At 32.7% G+C, this 19603-nt stretch overlaps 1 protein-coding gene across 2 annotated transcripts in view; it reads right to left on the reverse strand.

Moving 5' to 3' along the window:
- Window positions 1-19603, reverse strand: part of Adamts19 (ADAM metallopeptidase with thrombospondin type 1 motif 19) — a 264305-nt gene that overhangs the window by 56015 nt on the left and 188687 nt on the right. For both annotated transcript variants that reach the window (XM_026408507.2, XM_026408506.2), the window contains 2 exons: window positions 15062-15142; window positions 803-960 (listed from right to left, as the gene is read on the reverse strand). In XM_026408507.2, coding sequence (XP_026264292.2) covers window positions 803-960; window positions 15062-15142 — 239 coding nt within the window. The remainder of the gene's footprint in view (window positions 1-802; window positions 961-15061; window positions 15143-19603) is intronic.

Genomic DNA, 19603 nt, shown 5'->3' on the forward strand with positions numbered 1-19603 from the left:
ATGTGTAGATGTAAGGAGGTGCTGAAATGTCTGAATTTTAGAACACTTTTTGCCACTAAAATAGAAAACTCATGCTAGTGATATATTCAGTCCTCTGGCTCCTATGGAACCATCACTGACTGTCATGATTAAGGTCAAAAGAGGCTTGTAGACCTGCCACCAGCCTGGACAGAGCCCCATCATCCTAACCCTTTCTCTCCAAATCTCTCTGGACATGTGTCTAATCTTTTAATAACTTTAAGCCTAAATTATCATCCCAAACACTCAAATTTTCATAAGTCTTTACTGGAATCTATTGACCCAGTAAGCAAGCCTGACAGGGTAAATGAGAATACTGTGTGTGTATGTGTGTGTATGAGTATAAATAAATATATATTTATTTAGCAAATTATTCTCCTCATCAAAAGAACATTTTATCAAATGCATTTTATACAGAATCAGACAATACCCACACAATGGATTTTGAAATGCTACAATTTGCAATATTACATAGCACTCTTTTCATAGATATGCAGTCTGATTAGTAAATGAATGCTTCTAGGAAAAAGAGAGTCTTTGTTCCTTGGGACTATACTCTGAATCTGTGAAAACCCTAAAACATTGTATTCTGTTTATAATAATTGTTGTTTTCAGAAATCATAAATTTAAATACATTTTTAGAAAACTAAAAACTCACCTCTTAAATAATCTTAAATGCCTACCTGACAATTTGGATTTGGGAAAAAGATTAGAGAAGGTACAATAGGAATGTCTTTATCATGAGAAACTGCTTATGCAATGTTATCAATTCTTTCCCTCATACCAGGAGGTGTAAAGGTGTTGTAGTAGGACCTTTGGCAGAGATCTTCTCCCAGAGGCCTCTTCTCACGTAATGAACAGTAGTTCCAGCTAAATTGAATGCTCCAGAGTGTTCAATCTTCCAGTCACTATTTATAGACTGTTTGCCAGAATCTCGGAGAGCTATAAAGAGGTTTGAAAGTGTTATGAGCATTAAAAAACCAGCAGTAATACCCACTTCACATTATTTCATTAAAGCACTAATAACTTAAGCTGATAAATTATTGGTAATTGTTATGTAAGCCAATCTCCATTTATGGATGTTTGAGTGTTTCCAAGTTCTTTAAATTCTCTATAATGCTTGAATATACATACTGTAAACTAACTATATCTGAATATTTCCCTTGACCATATTCTCAGATTTGTAATTGTAGAGGCAAAGAAATTGAACTTTTAAGGATTTTGAAAAACACTTTCAAATTGATTTTCTTAAAAAGGTGTATCAATTTATATTCCCATACCAGTGCCTGAGAAAGCCCATTTCTCCATTTCTGAACATCACCTTCGGATGAATTTTTCTTCTCTCTCTCTCTCTCTCTCTTTTAATTAACTGGGGATTGAACCCAGGAAACTTTACCACTGACCTATATCCTAAATACTTTTTATTTTTAATTTGAGACAGAGACTCTCTAAGTTTCTGAGGCTGCCTTTGAACTTGCCATCCTCCTTTCTCAGCCTTCCAAGTTGCTGGAATTACAGATGTTCACCACCATGCCCACAATCTCAGTCAATTGATCCCACAATTTAAATTGATTTTGTCTTTAATGGAGATAACTGTACTGCTAGCCTAGGAATCAGAGGTTCGAATCAAATATTAGTCCATTTCCTTCTTCTACATTAAGGTGCCTGCAAATTACCTGGGGTTCATTTTGTCTGGAGCAGAAGCTGAGATCTATATTTCCTTATATAACATTTAATCATGATTGAATAATTACTCAAATATTCACTATAACTCAGTAAAACTTAATGTTCAGAAAGCCTCCAAATGAACAAAATAGAGATGCTCTCTCTCTCCTCATGGAACTTGTAACCTAACTGGAGAACGTGGCATTCAACCAGTTATTTAAATAACTAATTTATGAAGGGAGTTGAGGAAGGCTTGTGTGGGGGGAGTTATTTATTGAGGATGTTAGCTAGGAGGAATAAAGAAAGCACGGAGAAAGTTCAAGACCAAGTGGACTGCAAACATAAAGGTCTTAACATGCAGCTTGCTGGAGATCTGGGAGACAAGTGTGCATGAGTCCAACTATGCTGAGCAGATCATAAAGACAAAGGCTGGAGACATAAAGAATAACTAGACCTTATAGTTTCTGTAGTATTCAGTTAGTTTTTACAACAAAAAAATAAATACAAATCTTTAATGAAAATTTGAAAAACTATTATGTGGAGAAGGGACTGGTGTAGTACATTTAGATAGAGAAGATAGCACATACCATCAATATGGTAGCCCAGCTGAAAGTAATGGTGGCTTGGATTGAGGTAATTGAAAAAAAATAGCAAGATTTACTTAGAATGAAGTTGACAGAATATGGTTATGACTTGATTGTCTTGGGTAAAAGAAATTGTTACATATGACGCTAGATTTCCAGAGTAAGGAAACAGTGGGATATGAGGATATTAATATAATGAAAAAAGCTATCAACCATGGTTGAGGAGAAATATCAGAAGTTAAATTTTGAACAATCTAGCTTTTTTAAAAGGATCTCTTGCTTTATGACTATTAAAATTGATGATTTTTGTAAGCAAAAGCAATAAGCAGAAAAAAAGCAAAAAGCATTTGCTTATTAATCACTTATTTTTTTCATAATAATTACTTGTTAGAATTATTTATGGTTCTTAGCAAGATTTTCTGGTGCTTGTATAAAAACAATGTATTCATGAAATTATAATTATTGAAATTTAACTCATCAATCACAGCTTCCAATAAATAATGTTTTATCATTCACTTTATATAGTCTAACATGAATTTTTAATAGAAATATTAAATAATCATACATACTTCCAGAGTTATGAAAAATAATAAGATTAATTTTTACTTTGAATTTTAAATTTGAAGGAAAATATATTGAAAGAAAACTATCAAGATAGCTACTACCATCTATGGATGAATAGGAAATACTTGTTACGATCTACAAATGGATGTATTTTAGACAATGTTAAAGCTTTTTGATAAAAAATAAATGATTTTGCCTAAAAGGTAAAGTATTTCTTTATATTTTCCTACAGTCTTTAAAATATTTGAAACATCTTTTGGCTTAGATTTGTATAGTGATCAGTACAATCTCATTTCCCCCACAGTATTTCAAGACATTTTTAGGGCACAATTATAAAGGAAAAGGACATGAAAATCTCTGATAAAAATTCCTTAAGAAACCTCTTGGGGTTGCTAGAATAGGATATTTAGACTCAACTCATATTATTGGCATTTAGCATTCCCCATAAAATGGCACACACATAAACATGGAAATCCACAAATTTTATTAGCTTAACAGTCATCTCACGTGAAGAAACAGTGGTTTGGTCATGTGATATTTCTTAGTCTTTGTTTTTGTTTTTAGTTCATTAACTTTAAAATTGTGTTTTCAGAAAAAAATGCTTCTGACCTTGATTGAATAACTGGAACTGCTTTAGTTTCCCACCATAAACAACTAGAAAACTAGTCAATGTATGAAACAATTGTTCTCAAACATTGGATTCCTGACCACAGAAAAGTGTGATCCCTAAGGGGTGGAGAACAAATGTTCTCAAAATTGCTTGGCTTTCTGTTTGAAAATATTTACTAGACCCTTGAAAATATTTATTAGAATATTAGGCAGCCAACAAAAAGTCAGTGATAATAGTAAGAGAACGCTCATGACATAATACAAAAATAATGTAAGTATATGTTTATACTTTAATGCAATTCCTGGCAAAAACCCAGGAACCGGCTGAGGCTCCTGGCATTGGTTTAATGTTGTACAGAAGACAAGAGTGAGTGACACAAAGAGCTCCAAAAACTTACAAAGGGTTCTTGGAGTCTATGGCCGAATATTCAGCTTCACCCAATTTGGGTGTGATTCCCCAAAGCTGGGAAGGAAACTGCTACTGGAAACATCTAAACTTTATAACCCCTGGAGCTCAAGTAGGGACGAAAGATAATGAGTTCTATGCAGAGTGGTAAGATCTATTTGAACATATGGTCTTTGGTAAAGAAGCTACAAGAAACAAGTCTTTAGTAGCCCTAGGAGAAAGACTAATTTAGCACCATGCTACCAAACTTTAAAAAAGGCTCAACAAGTCTGGCTGATTTGAAAGTAAATTAACTGTACAGAAAAATGAAATTCAATGCTCAATAATAAAAATAACAAAATATAACCATTTAGCAATGTCTTATTAATCATGTCCAGATTGCAATAAAAAATTACTATACACATGAAGAAGTCAGAAAATGTGACTTAACATAACCAAGAGGAAAAAATCATTCAATAAAATGAAATTCAGGAATACTAGAGATGATGGACCTAGTGGATTAAACAATAACTATAAATATGTTTGGTATGTACATGAATTTTAAAAAAAATATGTGATATCGAAGAGTGCCATGTGAAAAAGACACCGTATATAGAGAGAGATAAAAGAATTTAAGCATTCATTAGGGATATCATATAAGAACCAATTCAAGCCAGAAGATAATGAATACAATATGGAAAATGATGAAAGTAAATATATATGCAGTGAAAATATCTTTCAAACACAAAGGCAAAATTAATATATTTTCAGATAAACAAACCTGAAAAATACAATGTCATCAGATTTGCTCTACAAAAAAATGTTCTTGAATGTTCTTGAAGCTGGAAGAAAATGGTTTCAGATAAAAACCTGTCTATGTAAATAAAAGAATAATGTTGGTACTAGTAAATGTATAAAAATGTAAAATTTTTGTTTTTGTAAAGATCATTAATAATGCAATTGACTAAAGCAAAATGATTACAATGATATTTCATCTCATTTTCATTTTACTGACTGATTTTTTTCATTTGATTGTTTGGTCACATTTTCTGACTTCACATGTATGGTCATTTTTTGTTGTTGTTGTTGGGTGCTGGACATGTTCAATATGACAATGCTGAATGGAATGTAGAAATAAATTGATAATGTGAAATAAGGAAATTGAATGCAAATAGTAAAAAAGGAGGGAAAAATGATGTACACTCTATTAAAGAGTTTCCATTATTTGTACAGCAGTATAATATAATTTGAAAGGAGGCTATAATAGGTTAAAATGCATATTATAAATGGTAGACAAATCAATTAAATATAATAAAGAACTATAACAAAAAAAGGAAAGGGAGAAAATGGAATACTTATAAATATTTAATCTAAAAGTAGCCCAAAACAAAAAAAGGGAATAAAGAAGAAATGAAACAAAGAGAAACAAGCCCAACATGTCCATTATTATATTGTGTTTAAATGGACTAAGGACATTGGTCAAAAGAGAGGCTGTCAGGTTAGAGAAAAATGAAAGACCACACTATAATCAATTTATGAAAGTGCACTTAAAGAATAAAGACATGAGCAGATTAAAAGTGAAGGGATTGAAACAGCTGAAGCAAGCCACACTGATAATAATAATGAGAAAAAGAACTGGCTATATTATATAAGCATGAACTTCATGAAAATGAACACTTTCGGAGATGAAAAGGACATTTTAAGATACATGATTTATATTAAAATTCATTTAAATTTAAAAATGACAACATTTATTAAAGAGACCTCAGGATCTTAAGTGCATGATAAGGCACCAAAATGCACAAAGCAAAAACTGATACAATTGAAAGGGTACATAGAAAAATCCATAACCTGAGTTGGAGATTTCATTACTTCTCTTTCCTTAATTGATGAAATAAGAAATTATCAGTAAGAATACAGAAGACACAGCTGGGCAGAATGGCACACTCCTGTAATGCCAGATACTCAGGAGGCCAGAGTAGGAGGGTTACAAGTTTGATGTTAGCCCAGGCATCTTAGTGAGGCTCTGTCTCAAAATTAAAGAGAAGGGGTTGTAACTTGGTAGCACTTGCCTAGCATATGTGAGGCCATAGATTCAATCCCATTATCACCAAAAAAAAAAAAAAATCCAGAAAAAGACTTGAACCAAATGGGCCTAATTGATAATTTGAGACATTTACAGTCAGCAATTATAGGATGCCATTCTTCTCAAGTATAAATAAATGAAACAGTAACCAATATAAGCCACAGGTCATAAAAATAAATCCCAAGTGAAATCACACTGATCATAGTCTTTTACGCCAACAGACATAAACTAGAAATTCATAACAAAATATCTATTTAAAAATAAAAATACTTAAAAATTAAACAATATATTTATAAGCAAACTATGGATCAAAGTAGAAATCACGGTGATAATATGAAAATAGTTTGAACAAAAATATATTGTGGAATGCAACTAAAGCACACTTCGAGGCAATTTTATGGCTTTTAATTGCTATATGGACAAACAAGAAAGAACAAAATAAGTCCCCTAAGTGTCTATTTATGGCAGAAGAAAAGAGAAAAAAATCCAAAACAAATAGAAGAAGTAAAATGATAAAGAATAGAAATTGATGATTACAAAGAAAATAAAAAATGTAGGCTCTTGATAACATCACAAGTTGGCCATTTGAAGAGGTCAAATAACTGAAAAAAGTCTATTTTGACTGATTAAGAAAAACAGCACAAATTAACAATATCAGAATTAAGAAAACACTGTTCTTATAGATATTATAATGAAATAAGGAAATGTTATAAAAATTTTATTTTCTCAATGATATTCTTAAAAAAGCAATAGACTTGTTATTGATGAAATATAACATATCCTCTTTTTTATTTTTTAGAATTAGTAATTTTGCAGTTACATTGTAAGGAAATCATGGATTCATGGATTCCCACCACAATGTCATAGAGATTTAAAGTCAGAGATTTTTCTCTTACTTTTTTTTTTTTTTCCTCCTAGAATCTTACAGCTTTGGGTTTGGGGTTAGATCTCTATTCCATTTTAATATTTGTGTAGGATGTGAAGGAGGAACCAGGTCCATTTTTTTTTATACAAACAAATCTACTTGTTTCAGTACCTCTAGGGTACTGAAAAGGGTAAAAGGGTACCCTTTTCTCCTTCATTACCTGGATACCTTGGTTGGAAGTCAATTCACTTCATATGTGTGTATTTAATTACTCATTACAACAAAGAACTTGTCAATTTTTCTTTGTCAGTAATTGTTTTAAAGCTTTGAAGTTTATGGAATTTTAAAAGTCCAATATTTTATGATGAATTGTATTATTTTATTATTTTTATATGTGTCTTATGAGCATCACATATCAAGATTATTTTTAAAATTCAATCTGAAAATTTTTGTAACTAAAGATTTCAGTTTTTCAGTGTTTTATTATTTTGTGTTCTTTTTTCCAATTTCCTGTATATTTCTTCAGTTTTGTTTTATCTTGTTTTCAACCCATTATTTTAATTTCTCTTCTAAAATCTGATTTTTTAAAAAGGTGACTATAAAAAGAGAATTTTATAGTCTTATTCCTTATTCTTATTTTAAATTTTTTTGTATATTTAAACAAACTAACCATAATTATTTTTGTGTCTGCTCTATATGAAACAATTTACATGCTTCACTTTGCTTTCCCTTATTTTTACTGTGTTTTGCTCCTGGTATCTATTTTCTTTTGTGTTTTCTAGAATTTTTTTTTTACTATTAAATTACATTTGTTGAAATTTACAAATTGTTTTGAGATAGGGTTTGAAGGTGCATTCCTCCAGAAAGGATTTATATTTGTATAGGCCAGTCATCTTGGTAACCACATTAAGATAAAGGTTGTCTTGGAGGGTTAGGACTTCACAAGGTAACCTGGTCTTACAAATCCATAAGTGGAGTTGCTTTGCATTACAAATTCTCTGGGAAATTATTTTTTATCTTCACCTTGTGCTAAAATTAATACAGATACATTGTCTTCCTCTCTCCTTTTGTGCTGCAAATATATTTCTATCTCTCTATCTCACTGTGATTATGGTCCTCATATTGCTTCACTCAGGAGTCTCCTATAAGAGTTTTCATTTTGTGAAGGACTTAAGCTTTGTTTTCTGTCTGTTCAATCCCTTTGACTCTCAGAATCTAAACTCATTTACTAGGATTAAAGCTAAGTGGTGGAGTCAGCCTAATACTTGACTTCCTGTTTTCAATTTGTTTTTTGGCATCCAAGGGTTCCTTAATTTCTTTTTATTTAAGAGGTGTTATGAACTGAGTATCTGTGATCCTCCAAAATTCATACATTGACGAACTATCCCATTATGCAATGGCATTAGGTGATAAGTTTAGTGGGAGATGGTTAGGATTAGGTACCCAAAGGTAAAGTTCTCATAAATGAGATGAGTGTAAGAATTCAAGAAGAGCTCACTACTTCTCCCTCTACCACACAAAAATGGACCTAGAGGTTGGTAGTCTGCAAACCAGAAAAGCACCCTCACCAGAACCCTTATACTGTCACCTTGATCTTAGACTTCCTGCTTCCAAAACTGTAATAAATACCTTTATGCTATTTATAAGCCACTCAATCCATTTATTTTGTTATAGCATCCCAAAGTGATTACAATAAGAGGTAAATATATTTTTCTCTGGAATTTTGCTCCTTTAAAATTGTTTTTATTGAGACTACTGTCCATAGTGCTTTTTATGAAAAACTGCAGGCAAGGAGGATTGGCCCATACATCTTTTGTGAGGCATTTATAAATCATAAGCTACAATGATTTTGTAAAAATATAATGTATGGAACTTACACTTAGGCTTTTTTTTTTTTTTAGAGAGAGAGAGAGAGAATTTTTTAACATTTATTTTTCAGTTTTCGGTAGACACAACATCTTTATTTTATTTTATGTGGTGCTGAGGATCAAACCCAGTGCCCCGCGCATGCCAGGCTAGCGAGATACCGCTTAAGCCACATCCCCAGTCCCACACTTTAGGCTTTTGGATAAACTGATAACATCATTATAATTCCACTGTATTCAGAAAGGCATATAATAAATGCATATAAGAATATAATCAAAAGAGAATAGCGAAGAAAGAATAATTGTACTGGGAGACAATTAAATTTCTCCTATGAAATAATATATAGTTTGGTGTAGACAAGTTAATTTGTTTAAGAATGGTCAGTTTGCCAAGGTTCTATTTTCTTTTCTTTTTCCTAAAGCTCTTTGGGAGGAAGATTTCTTCCTGCCTATACCCAATGGAACCTTTAGGAAGGATGATTTGTGGTATGAATCCATTTGTCAGATGTTTGGGTTTGAAATCTAGACATTTAACACTGTGCTATTTATCTTTTCTCCAAATCTGTCCCTCACCCATTTGTCCTATATCAGTAAATGCTACTGGTACCTGCCAAATTTCTAGAAGTCATCCTTGAATCTTTATTCTCTGTCAACACTAGCATCCATTTGTAACAAGTTCGGTCTTTTTAAAAAGATTTTTTAATGTATTTTTGTTGTTGTTGTAGGTGGGCACAATACCTTTATTTTATTTTTATGTGGTGCTGAGGATCAAACCTAATAATGCCTCATGTGTCCCAGGGCAAGTGCTGTACCACTGAGCCCCAGCCCCAAGTTCTATCTTGTTTAGTGGATTTACTGAATTATTTTAACTGGTTTGGTGGGTTATTTCCCATCCCTATTCTCTTGAATAGTTTATGCAACTAGTTTTTTTGCCCCCATTCTTATACCCTTCTGCTAATTCATCAAGATAATTATTTTTCATTAACAGCATAAGGAAACAGGAGGCATGTGAGTAAACATGGTAACATATTAGCATTTTCAACTTTGAAAATTATCTCCAGAGTATAGCACTTACACAGTTTAAGAGCACAGATACTGTTTCTTTGTACAAATAAAAAACTTTGCTAGCTTAGGCCTAAATCAAAGCACAAAGAGAACGGACAGTAATTAAAACCAGATGCCTAAGATATGGGATTCTAGTTTTAAACTGAATGGTCTTTTAACAACAACAAAAAAAGTGCTCAGGGATTTATACATTTAGAGATCTACAGCAAAGAAAGAGCATGGATTGGCAGAACGTGAGGCAGTAATTAGAGGAGAAAATAGTCATTTCATGATTTATACTCTCCTAAATTAACTTTATAAAAATAATTGATCATATTAGCTCAGAAGGGAAAAAAGGTGATATGGGAGAAATTTAATAAAAATATGTTCAAATAGGACATAATTTAAAAAATCACAAGTGTTGCACGTAAAGCAATAATTAAGCTAAAAAGATTGTTTTTTTAAATGAAGTGGCATGTTTCAGTCCCTGAGAACATAGATGCTATGACCAGAATCCTTGGGTTCCTATACAGTATCACAGCCTTTTAGGTGTGTGACCTTGGGAAAGGAACATAAACTCTCTTTTTTTTCTGGTCTCTGTGGTCTCTAAAAATTGGAAAATTAGTAGTGCTTGCTTTGTGGAAGTATTCTGAAGATTTGTTTAATAGACAGGTATAATGCACTGTCCTATATCAACCATTCATGTAAGGTGTTGATATTATTTTCTACGTGCCAGGCTTTGTTTTGGTTATTGCAAACAAGGAACTAAACAAAATACCTTAAAAACATTAGCCATGGAGATAGACAATATAAAAGCAAGCATATAAATAAACAAAAAAAAATTCAGAGAGTAGTAACGGAAATAAACAGCACAATGTAATAGAAGTGACTTGGTTGGAGGTCATAATATAGATGGAGAGAAAATGATAGCTTTTGACACTGGCTGGATTTGGTGATGTATTTCATTAGAGTGGTAACAAAGGGCTCAAGATAGCCTCTTGGTTTTGGCAAAAACAACGGGATAGAAATTAGTCACTGTGGCTGGGTGTGGTGGCACATGCCTGTGATCTCAGCTACTGGGGAGGCTGAGGCAGGAGAAGCCCAAGTTCAAGGCCTGCCTGGGTAGCTTGATAAGACCTTGTAACAAGATAACATGTGAAAAGAGGGACTGGACATACAATTCAATGGTAAAGCACTTGCCTAGTGACTTAAATGGCCCAAGTTTCAATTTCAAGTACAAAAAAGAAAAAAAAAAGGAAAATAAAAAATTAGTAAATGTGGTTGGTTGAATTATAGCTTACTTAAAAAAATTTCTAAAAGAAAATACCTCCTACCACAATGGGATAAACTTAGAAAACAATAAGAGAAAGAAAACTAGAATATTCACAAGTTTATAGAAATTAAGCAGCACATTCTTAAACAATTAATGTATCAGAGAAGAACATCACAAGACAAAATAGAAAATATCTCAAGACAAATGAAATGGAAAACTTAACATACTGAAAGTCATGGAGGCATGTAAAAAGAGTGTCAAGAGGAAAATATGTACTTATAAACCCTTAGATTTAAAAATGAGAAAGACCTCAATTTAACAATTAAACTAAACAATTTTAGGAATAAAGAAAGAAGAAGAATATGAATTCAAAACTAGCAGAAGGAAAGAATTGGTCAAGATTAGAGTAGCATTAAATGAGAAAGAAGAATAGAGAAAAATCAACAAAACTAAAAGATGATTCTTCAACAAGATCAATAAAATTGACAAACTTTTGGCTATACTAAGAAAAAGCAGGGAAAGGACTGAAATTACTAAAATCATATATTAAAGTGGGAATATTATAAACAAATTTCACAGAGGGGAAAATAAACATTAGGGGTACTACGAACAGGTACATGAAAAAAAAAAAAACTGGAAAAGTGAGAAAATGGATTCCCAGACACCAGAACAAACTGAGATTGAATCACAAAGAACTAGAAATCCTAAGCAAGCCTATAATTAGTAAAGGGATTGAATCAGTAATCATAAATCAAAGAACAGCCCTGGAGCTGAGAATATTTTTGTTTATAGTATTAGGTAATGGTATGACTATTTATCTGCAAGTGCATACCCAGTTTTTCCAGCATTATTGGATGAAAAGACAGTCTTTTCTCCATTGAGTGGTCTTGGCATTCTTTTTTACAAATCAAAAGCTTGTTTCTCGGCTATCTCTTCTGTCCCTGTCTTTATACCAGGTCTGTCTTTATAACACGTCCACACTGTTGGGACTACCTTAGCTTTGTAGAAGTTATGAAATTAGGAAATTTGAGTCCTATGACTTTATTCTTCTTCTGCAAGATTGGTTTAATTATTTAGGGTTGCTTGAAATATCATTTGAATTATATGTAGGCCTTTATATTTCTACAGAAATGATTGAGATGTGAATGTATTCAATGCCACTGAATCCACGGAACTTTACCCTTAAAATTAGGTAGGATAATAACTTTTATGTTAGAAATATGTATATTTTTACCACAATAAGAAAACATTATTAAGGGGAGGGATCAACATCTTATTATTCAGAATGCTACTGCTATGATCTGAATATTTGTGTCCCTTTATAACATTCATATGGTGAAGTTGTGAACCTCATGGTAATATTATTATGAAGTCTTTCTAGAGGGCTCCACCATCATAAATGAGATTTTTGCTTTTATAAAAGAGACCCTACAGAGTTAGCCAGCCTCTTATACCATATGATGGCACAGCAAAAAATGTGTCATCTGCCAATTTGGAAACAGTCCCTCACTGGACCCCAGATTTGTCAATACCTTGATTTTGGATTTTTCAACCTCCAGAACTGTAATGAATCAATTTCCCTTTTTTTTAAATAAGCTACCCACTCTATGGCATTTGGTTATGGAAGCCTGAATGAATGAAGATAGCTACCTTCTGTTGCCTATTAAAAAAAGAAAAAGACTTCACATATATTAAGATTAAGAATCAGCGGGGCTGGGGCTGTAGCTCAGTGGTGAAACGCTTGGCTAGCACATGTGAGGCACTGGGTTGGATCCTCAGCACCTCATAAAAATAAATAAATCAAATAAAGGTATGGAAAGAAAAGATTAAGGATCTAGGGTAATCTAGGGAGATTACCCTAGATTATCTAGGAGGGCCCTAAATACAAACGTTATCTAAGAGGGAGAGAATGAGGCAGAGTTGAACTTGGAAGAAGGGAAGGCAAGGAGACATGGAGGCAGACAGTGAAGTGATGCTGGCCACCTCCAGAAGCTAAAAAGACAAGGCATGATGTCCCCTGAGTCTCCAGAGGTGACTGTAGGCAGTTCACATTTTGATCAAGAAAAATAGTATTTGTATTTCTGACCTCCAGATCTATGAAAAATACACTTATTTTTGTTGTTTTAAGCTGTGAAATTTGTGGAACTAGTTACAAGTCATAGGACTCTAATGGTGACATCTAGCATGGTGGAGAAAACTAAAGGAAGAATGAGTTCAGAACTGGGTGGAAATTGAATCTTTTATTCAGACTTTTGACTTTGGACTTAATATTTCTTAGATGTTTATGATACATTTCACAATTTAAATCAAATAAGCAAGCACATAAAGAATAGAACTGGATGAACTTATTTAGGGAGAGAATATGGAAGAGAAAAAAGAAGGGTCCAAGCCTGATCCCTACAACATGGGAACATTTGGAGACCAAGAAGAGTTATGGGTCCAACAACGGAGACTAGTCAGTGGCATCCTCAGAAAATGAAGCTGCACTCTTAGAAGCAAGAGAGGAACGCATTTAACAAACTAAGGAAACATCAAGAGTTGGATGCTATTTACAGGTCAAATAACAAAGAGTATTAAATTTGTCAACAAGGAAGGCATTTTCTGACCTTGAAAAGGGCAATGTGTTGACCAGTAGATATCTAGGGAGATGAAACATAAAACTGGATTGGTTGAGGAGGCTGGGAAGTAAGGCATTGGAGGAAACATGGATGTGACCTATTTGTAAAACCAGTTGGTTTATTTAGCCACATTTCTCAGGTTACTAAAACTCATGGTACAAAGTAGAATTTTGTAAAAGTGATAAAATTCTATTTGTGACGTCTGCTTTCATTCCAAGCTTAGAAAAAAGGAAATGTAGCTAAGTGTAATAGTCAATATTCTGCTATTAAACAAATGAACTGAAATAATCTAAGGTACCTTATCTTCAAAAATTGGGCATTAGGACTTCAGTGAGAATTTGAAAATCTGGCATAATATATTTGCAATTAAAATGCATTTAAAAATTATACTAGGTAGAGCAGATAAAAATTACACATCACCAGTAACAAAGATTGAGTGTGTCACATAATAAAGAATTTATTTTACTGTTTTCTTTTTCTCAAAGTTTCTTACTCCTAGAAAGCAAACCTTAACGAAAAAAGATTTCCATCTAAGTTTTAACTGTTTTAGATAGTGCAGAGTAAAAACAATTATGGAAGATGAATTGTTTTTTATGAAAAAAAAAAAAGGTTTCCCTATTGGGACATTTATTCCTTACTTGAGGAAGAATAATGAGGACATTATTTTTCTTAAGGAAACCAAAAAAAAGGTCTTTATGTGTTTCCTTTAACAAGATAATATAAATACAATGCTTATATTCTGAATGATGTTTTAGTCTTCTTCCTGAACTGATCACCTTGAATCCATTTATCTGTGGATATAATGACTATAAAAACCATGATGTAATTAGATTAAAATTTGATACATAAGAGAGTATATTTTGAAAACTTATCATTTCCTGTGTATACTGAAAAACCACTAATTGAACTAACTAAAGTATGAAAATAGCCAATACAGCTTTTCAACAAGCAATATTGCACATTTTTAAAATAAGTCCTTTGTTCGCTGAAGTACAGGAAAAGAAGGAACCATTTTCCATTACAAGAATTTTTTCAAACCATAAGATTTCCTAATTCCAAAATAATCATTACATAAATAAACATATATGTGCAAATGCAATTTACAATTAAGATGTATAATTAAGTTATAGATATGAAATAAATATTAACAAAATATGTTACATGTATAAGCATATATGTGAAGTAAAACATATTGAAATTGTTCAATGAGTTTTTTTTTTTTTTTTAAATTATAGGCTAACATGTGGAAGTAATTTATACCACACGGCCCCTCCCCCAACACGGAGACAACCAGATTGCTTTTGCTCTTGGGAAGCCCCTGGGAGAGAAAGAAAGAAATTCTTGCTCTATGTGACAAGAGGTGCTTCCTGGGAGGTTCAAACACACGGAACTGGAAATGGACTGACTTCCTTGTCATCATAGAATTCTCAGGGAAGGGAGTGGGGCTCGTACTTGGATCCTCTTTTTGTCTGTAACTCAGGTTACCTAAATAGCTATGTGCGGGCTTTTCCTCCACAACTTTGATTCTTCTTGCTCCAGCAGGTATCACCAACACTTCTACATAACCTGTAAGAATTAATAAAGCATGAAATAAATCCAGAGATCTTATAAAATCTCTTTTCTTTATTCACTTGAGTTCCCCCCTTTGGTTTTGGTTATTGCTATGATATTTAAATGTTTATGCAAAGAAAACATCTTATGTATGAAAGCTGTCATCATTTCAAGTGAAGAAGTTTCTTGGAAAGATGTTGAGCTGACAGCTCTATTGAGGATAAATAGGCAATTGCAATTCATGTAGAAAAGCTCAATTTGCTTTATAAATTGTGAGCAGGGGAAAATCCCAATGGGATAGCCTAGTTAGAAACACAGTGAATCGTGGAATAGAGTAAATGACTTCAGGTTTTGCTCTGGGAACTCCTTTAAGTTAGAAAGTACAGAGAAGAAGGAAACACAGCTGGAGAGAATACAGCTGGCCAGAACCAGTCTCTGGAGTAATTAAGTATAGGACAAGAGAGACCAAACATACCCTGGCGAGATTAGCAAAGGGTTTTGAATCTGGAGCTGGAGACAAGTAAGCATAAGGTTCCCCAAGCCATCTCACATCACCTCTGCAGGTGTCAGACAGCTAATAGCAAGGCAAGTTTAGGAGTTTCCAGGGAAAAATTTGCAGTAGACTTTAAAAATGTAATGCTTGAAGTAAAATAATAATATGATAAAATAAAAGGATGTGCAAAAAAAAGAGAAGGAATCAAGATTCTACTTAGTACAGAATAGTGATACAGCAGGTGCCTACCTTCAGTTGAATATTTATATTTTAAAGTATATTTAAATAAAAATTTTTATTATTTCTGGGTAGATGCATGTATTGATAAAAGTCTGATTTAAGGCTTTAAAAAATCAAGGAACTTATTCCAAAGTTGTCCCTTATTTATCAATTATTTAAATTCCTGAAAATGCCTAATTGTTTGATATGTAACAGAAGGTAGCATATACCCCACCTGGTGGCAGTGGCTGGAATTAGAGGCACATGGTTTGAGAATCACAATTTCCATCCAAGAACAGCTTATTTTAATTAATCATTGAATCATACATTTTCCATAACATGCAACTACTTTTAGTAGCACCAAAGATAAAAGCACACTTTAATTTTGTTACATGCACAAAGTAGACAGTAATGAAAATAATAACAAATGGTTAGTGGATATTTGTTCATACAAGTAAGGTAAGAGATCCTCTTCCCTCAATGAGCTTATAATTAAATTAAAAAGAAAAGGCATAAATAAGCTATGTAAATATAAGTTAAATAAAACTTAAAAAATATCTTAATATATAAAACAATATGGTTAATCCCCTGCTAAAAATGATACACTAGGTTTCTAAAACTGTCCTGGTCTCTGATCATACACCACCCAAACATTCCCTACTATTCATACCCACTGAGGTAGGGTATTTTTTAGTTCCATTTAATAGTTACATATACTACTCACATTAAAAAAATAGGCATTAGCCAAAATCACTGTGATCCAGGGGAGAGAACGATCCATACAAATCAAGGAAAGTTTCACAAAGAAGTATAAATAGATGACCTGTCTTTGAAGAAAGCATAAGATGTGGACAGATACAGAAAAATGATGAGTTTCTCTATATTAAGAAGATATGAGATAGTGGTTTTAGTAACACCTGAGTTAAAAAATTCATTTAAAACACACACACATACACACACACACGCACACACACACACACATAGGTTGTAGATGGACAAAATACCTTTATTTTATTTATTTTTGTGGTGCTGAGAATTGAACCTAGTGCTTCACATGTGCTGGGCAAGCGCTCTACCCTTGAGCCACAACCCCAGTCCCCTGAATAAAATAATTCTGATGGAATGAGAAGAAGCAAGAGGTTGTCTCTATTAAATGGTCAATGGATGTCCAAGACAATAAATTCATCAATTTAGAGGGACCAAATTTTATAAGAAACTTAGTAATTAGATCTGGCTTACAGAGGCTTCATCTAATAGTACTACACAGGATTGACAGGCATACAGGTGTGGATGGCCATGCCAGGAAGCTAATGTTAAAATGCAGGAGTGGTAGAAGCTAAGGTAGAAAATCCAGAAGATACTGTGAAGAGAAAAACTATTCTGACCTTGATAACTGATAGAAAGTGCAGAAATAAACATTGGACACAGCTCTTTATTATAACTGATGTGAGAATGGGGCCATCATTTACAGGAACATGTAAATCAAGAGAAGAATTTCCCACCTGGTGTGGGAAATAATTTGTTAAGTTCAGGTTTTCAATATATATCAAACACAATGGCACAATGCTTAATAAAAACATCCAGCAGTAACTCTGGAAGATCTGGAATTTCAAAGAAAAGTCAACTATTGAATTATAATAATTATAATTATAATAATTATAAAAGGTAATTTAAGAAAATGTTTAAATTACCCATGGAGGAAATTGAGAGAGAAGTCAAGGAATCTACCTCATTAAGAGTCATAGTTTATAATGAAGAGATTGAAAATAAATAAGACCACAAGACTAAGAAGAAATATCATGAGAAGGAGAAGATCTGTTCTACTTTGGTGTAGGTGGAATCCTATGGGTGAGCTATCTTAAGTAGAGTTGGGGCTCAACTTTGTCAAAAGGTCTGGTTACATCAGAAAAAGGTGACTAAGGATAGAGAGTCTGCTAAATGTCATAATTAGTAGGTGACTATTAATCTTTGGGCATATAAATTTAGTAAAGTATATGGAGAAGATATTGAATTTCAGGATGTTAAAATGGAAGAGTAGACTGACAAAGCAGAAGTGTATATGTAAATTGCTGTTTGAGTTAAGCCATAAGTTTAGTTATATTTTTACATTAGAGAAGTAGTTATATCTGTTTATATTTTTATCTAAACCAATGCTGTCATTCAATTAGAATTTATTATCTGATGAGTGGATAAAGAACATGTGGTATACATATAAAGAAGAATGAAATTATGGTGTTTGTTGGTAAATGGATGGATTTGGCGAATATCATGCTAAGCGAAATAAGCCAATCCTAAAAAAACTAAAGGCTGAATGTTTTCTCTGATATGCTGATGATAATTGACAATAAGGTGGGGGATGGCTAAGAATAGAGTTACTTTAGATTAGATATAGGGGAGTGAAGTAAGGGGAGAGGGTATGGGTGTAGGAAGGGTAGTAGAATAAAAGAGAGATTATGTATATATATGACTACCTGGGTGATGTGATTCTACAACATGAACAATGAGAAAAGTGAGAAAGTACACTCCATTTATGTATGATTTATCAAATGCATAAATACATTCTACTGTCATGTATAACTAATCAGAACACATAAAAATAAATAAAAAGAATGTATTATCTGAGTTATACTGACTATAAAGAAGAGAGGGAGAAAAATATTAAGCAAAAACATATGAAGAGAGAAAGACAGTGGCTAGAGATTTGATATTCCCCAGTAAATAAGCCATTTGGCCCAATTGAGAATGTGTTTTTTAATGTGTGAATGTAAGAGATGCTACTATCTAGCTTGGAAGCTGGAACATGAAGCTAGTGACATCAATGACATGAATTTGATTATTATGTTTGAGAGTTTTCTTTTCACACAGAAACACCTTATTTTAAAACCTGAGATCTCATACTTAATAACCAGTCTTAAAATGCCAGTACCAAACATCATCTTCATGGCACTGATAATGAAGTCATGAATTTTACATTTTGATCAACTGCTGTATGCTATTTGCCCTCACAGTTAATGTACATTTAACTATAATGATACAGGTTAAACATCGCTAATTCGAAATGCTCCAAATCCAAATCTATGAGTACAAAACTCAAAAAGTTATGAATTTAAAGCATTCCAAATTTTGGATTTTTAAATTAGGGATACTCAACTGATAAAGTCTATGAAAATATTCCAAAATTCCAATAAGTGATTCCCGAATTGCTTTTGGTACTAAGCATTTTTAGATAAGTGATACTCAACCTACATTTCATTTCTCTATTAATTGATGAGAAAATAAAGCTAAAAAATATGCTTTTCAACACTGTATTGTCAGTATTTAGTTCACCCAAGTTTTGAACTCAGATATGTATAATTTCATTATTCTCTTTCTGCTATGAGCCATTGCTATTATTTCATGAAGTAGAATACATAAGACTGACTCCCCATTGCTGTGGCAATTGACCAAACAAAAAAATCTAGGAGCATTTTCTCCTAATGTAAGAGAGTATCTTTGTTTTTAAACTAAGAATAACAAATTTTATTTCCATTTTCTTCTCAGTATATACTGATAAATATATAATTTCACAATGGCTCAAATATACAATTTACCTTTCATTGCTTTAGGAAATGATTGCTTGGCTAGGCAAGTCACAATGAAAGACATAATAAATGTACCAAGGGGGAAAAAAAACACTTCTTAAGTTTATTTTGTAATTCCAACAAAAATGATTTAGCAAACTCTAAATAGAGCACAGGGACTAAGAACACCCACATGTGTCTGCT

This window comes from Urocitellus parryii, chromosome 1, assembly GCF_045843805.1.
Source record: "Urocitellus parryii isolate mUroPar1 chromosome 1, mUroPar1.hap1, whole genome shotgun sequence".
Taxonomy (NCBI): Eukaryota; Metazoa; Chordata; class Mammalia; order Rodentia; family Sciuridae; genus Urocitellus; species Urocitellus parryii.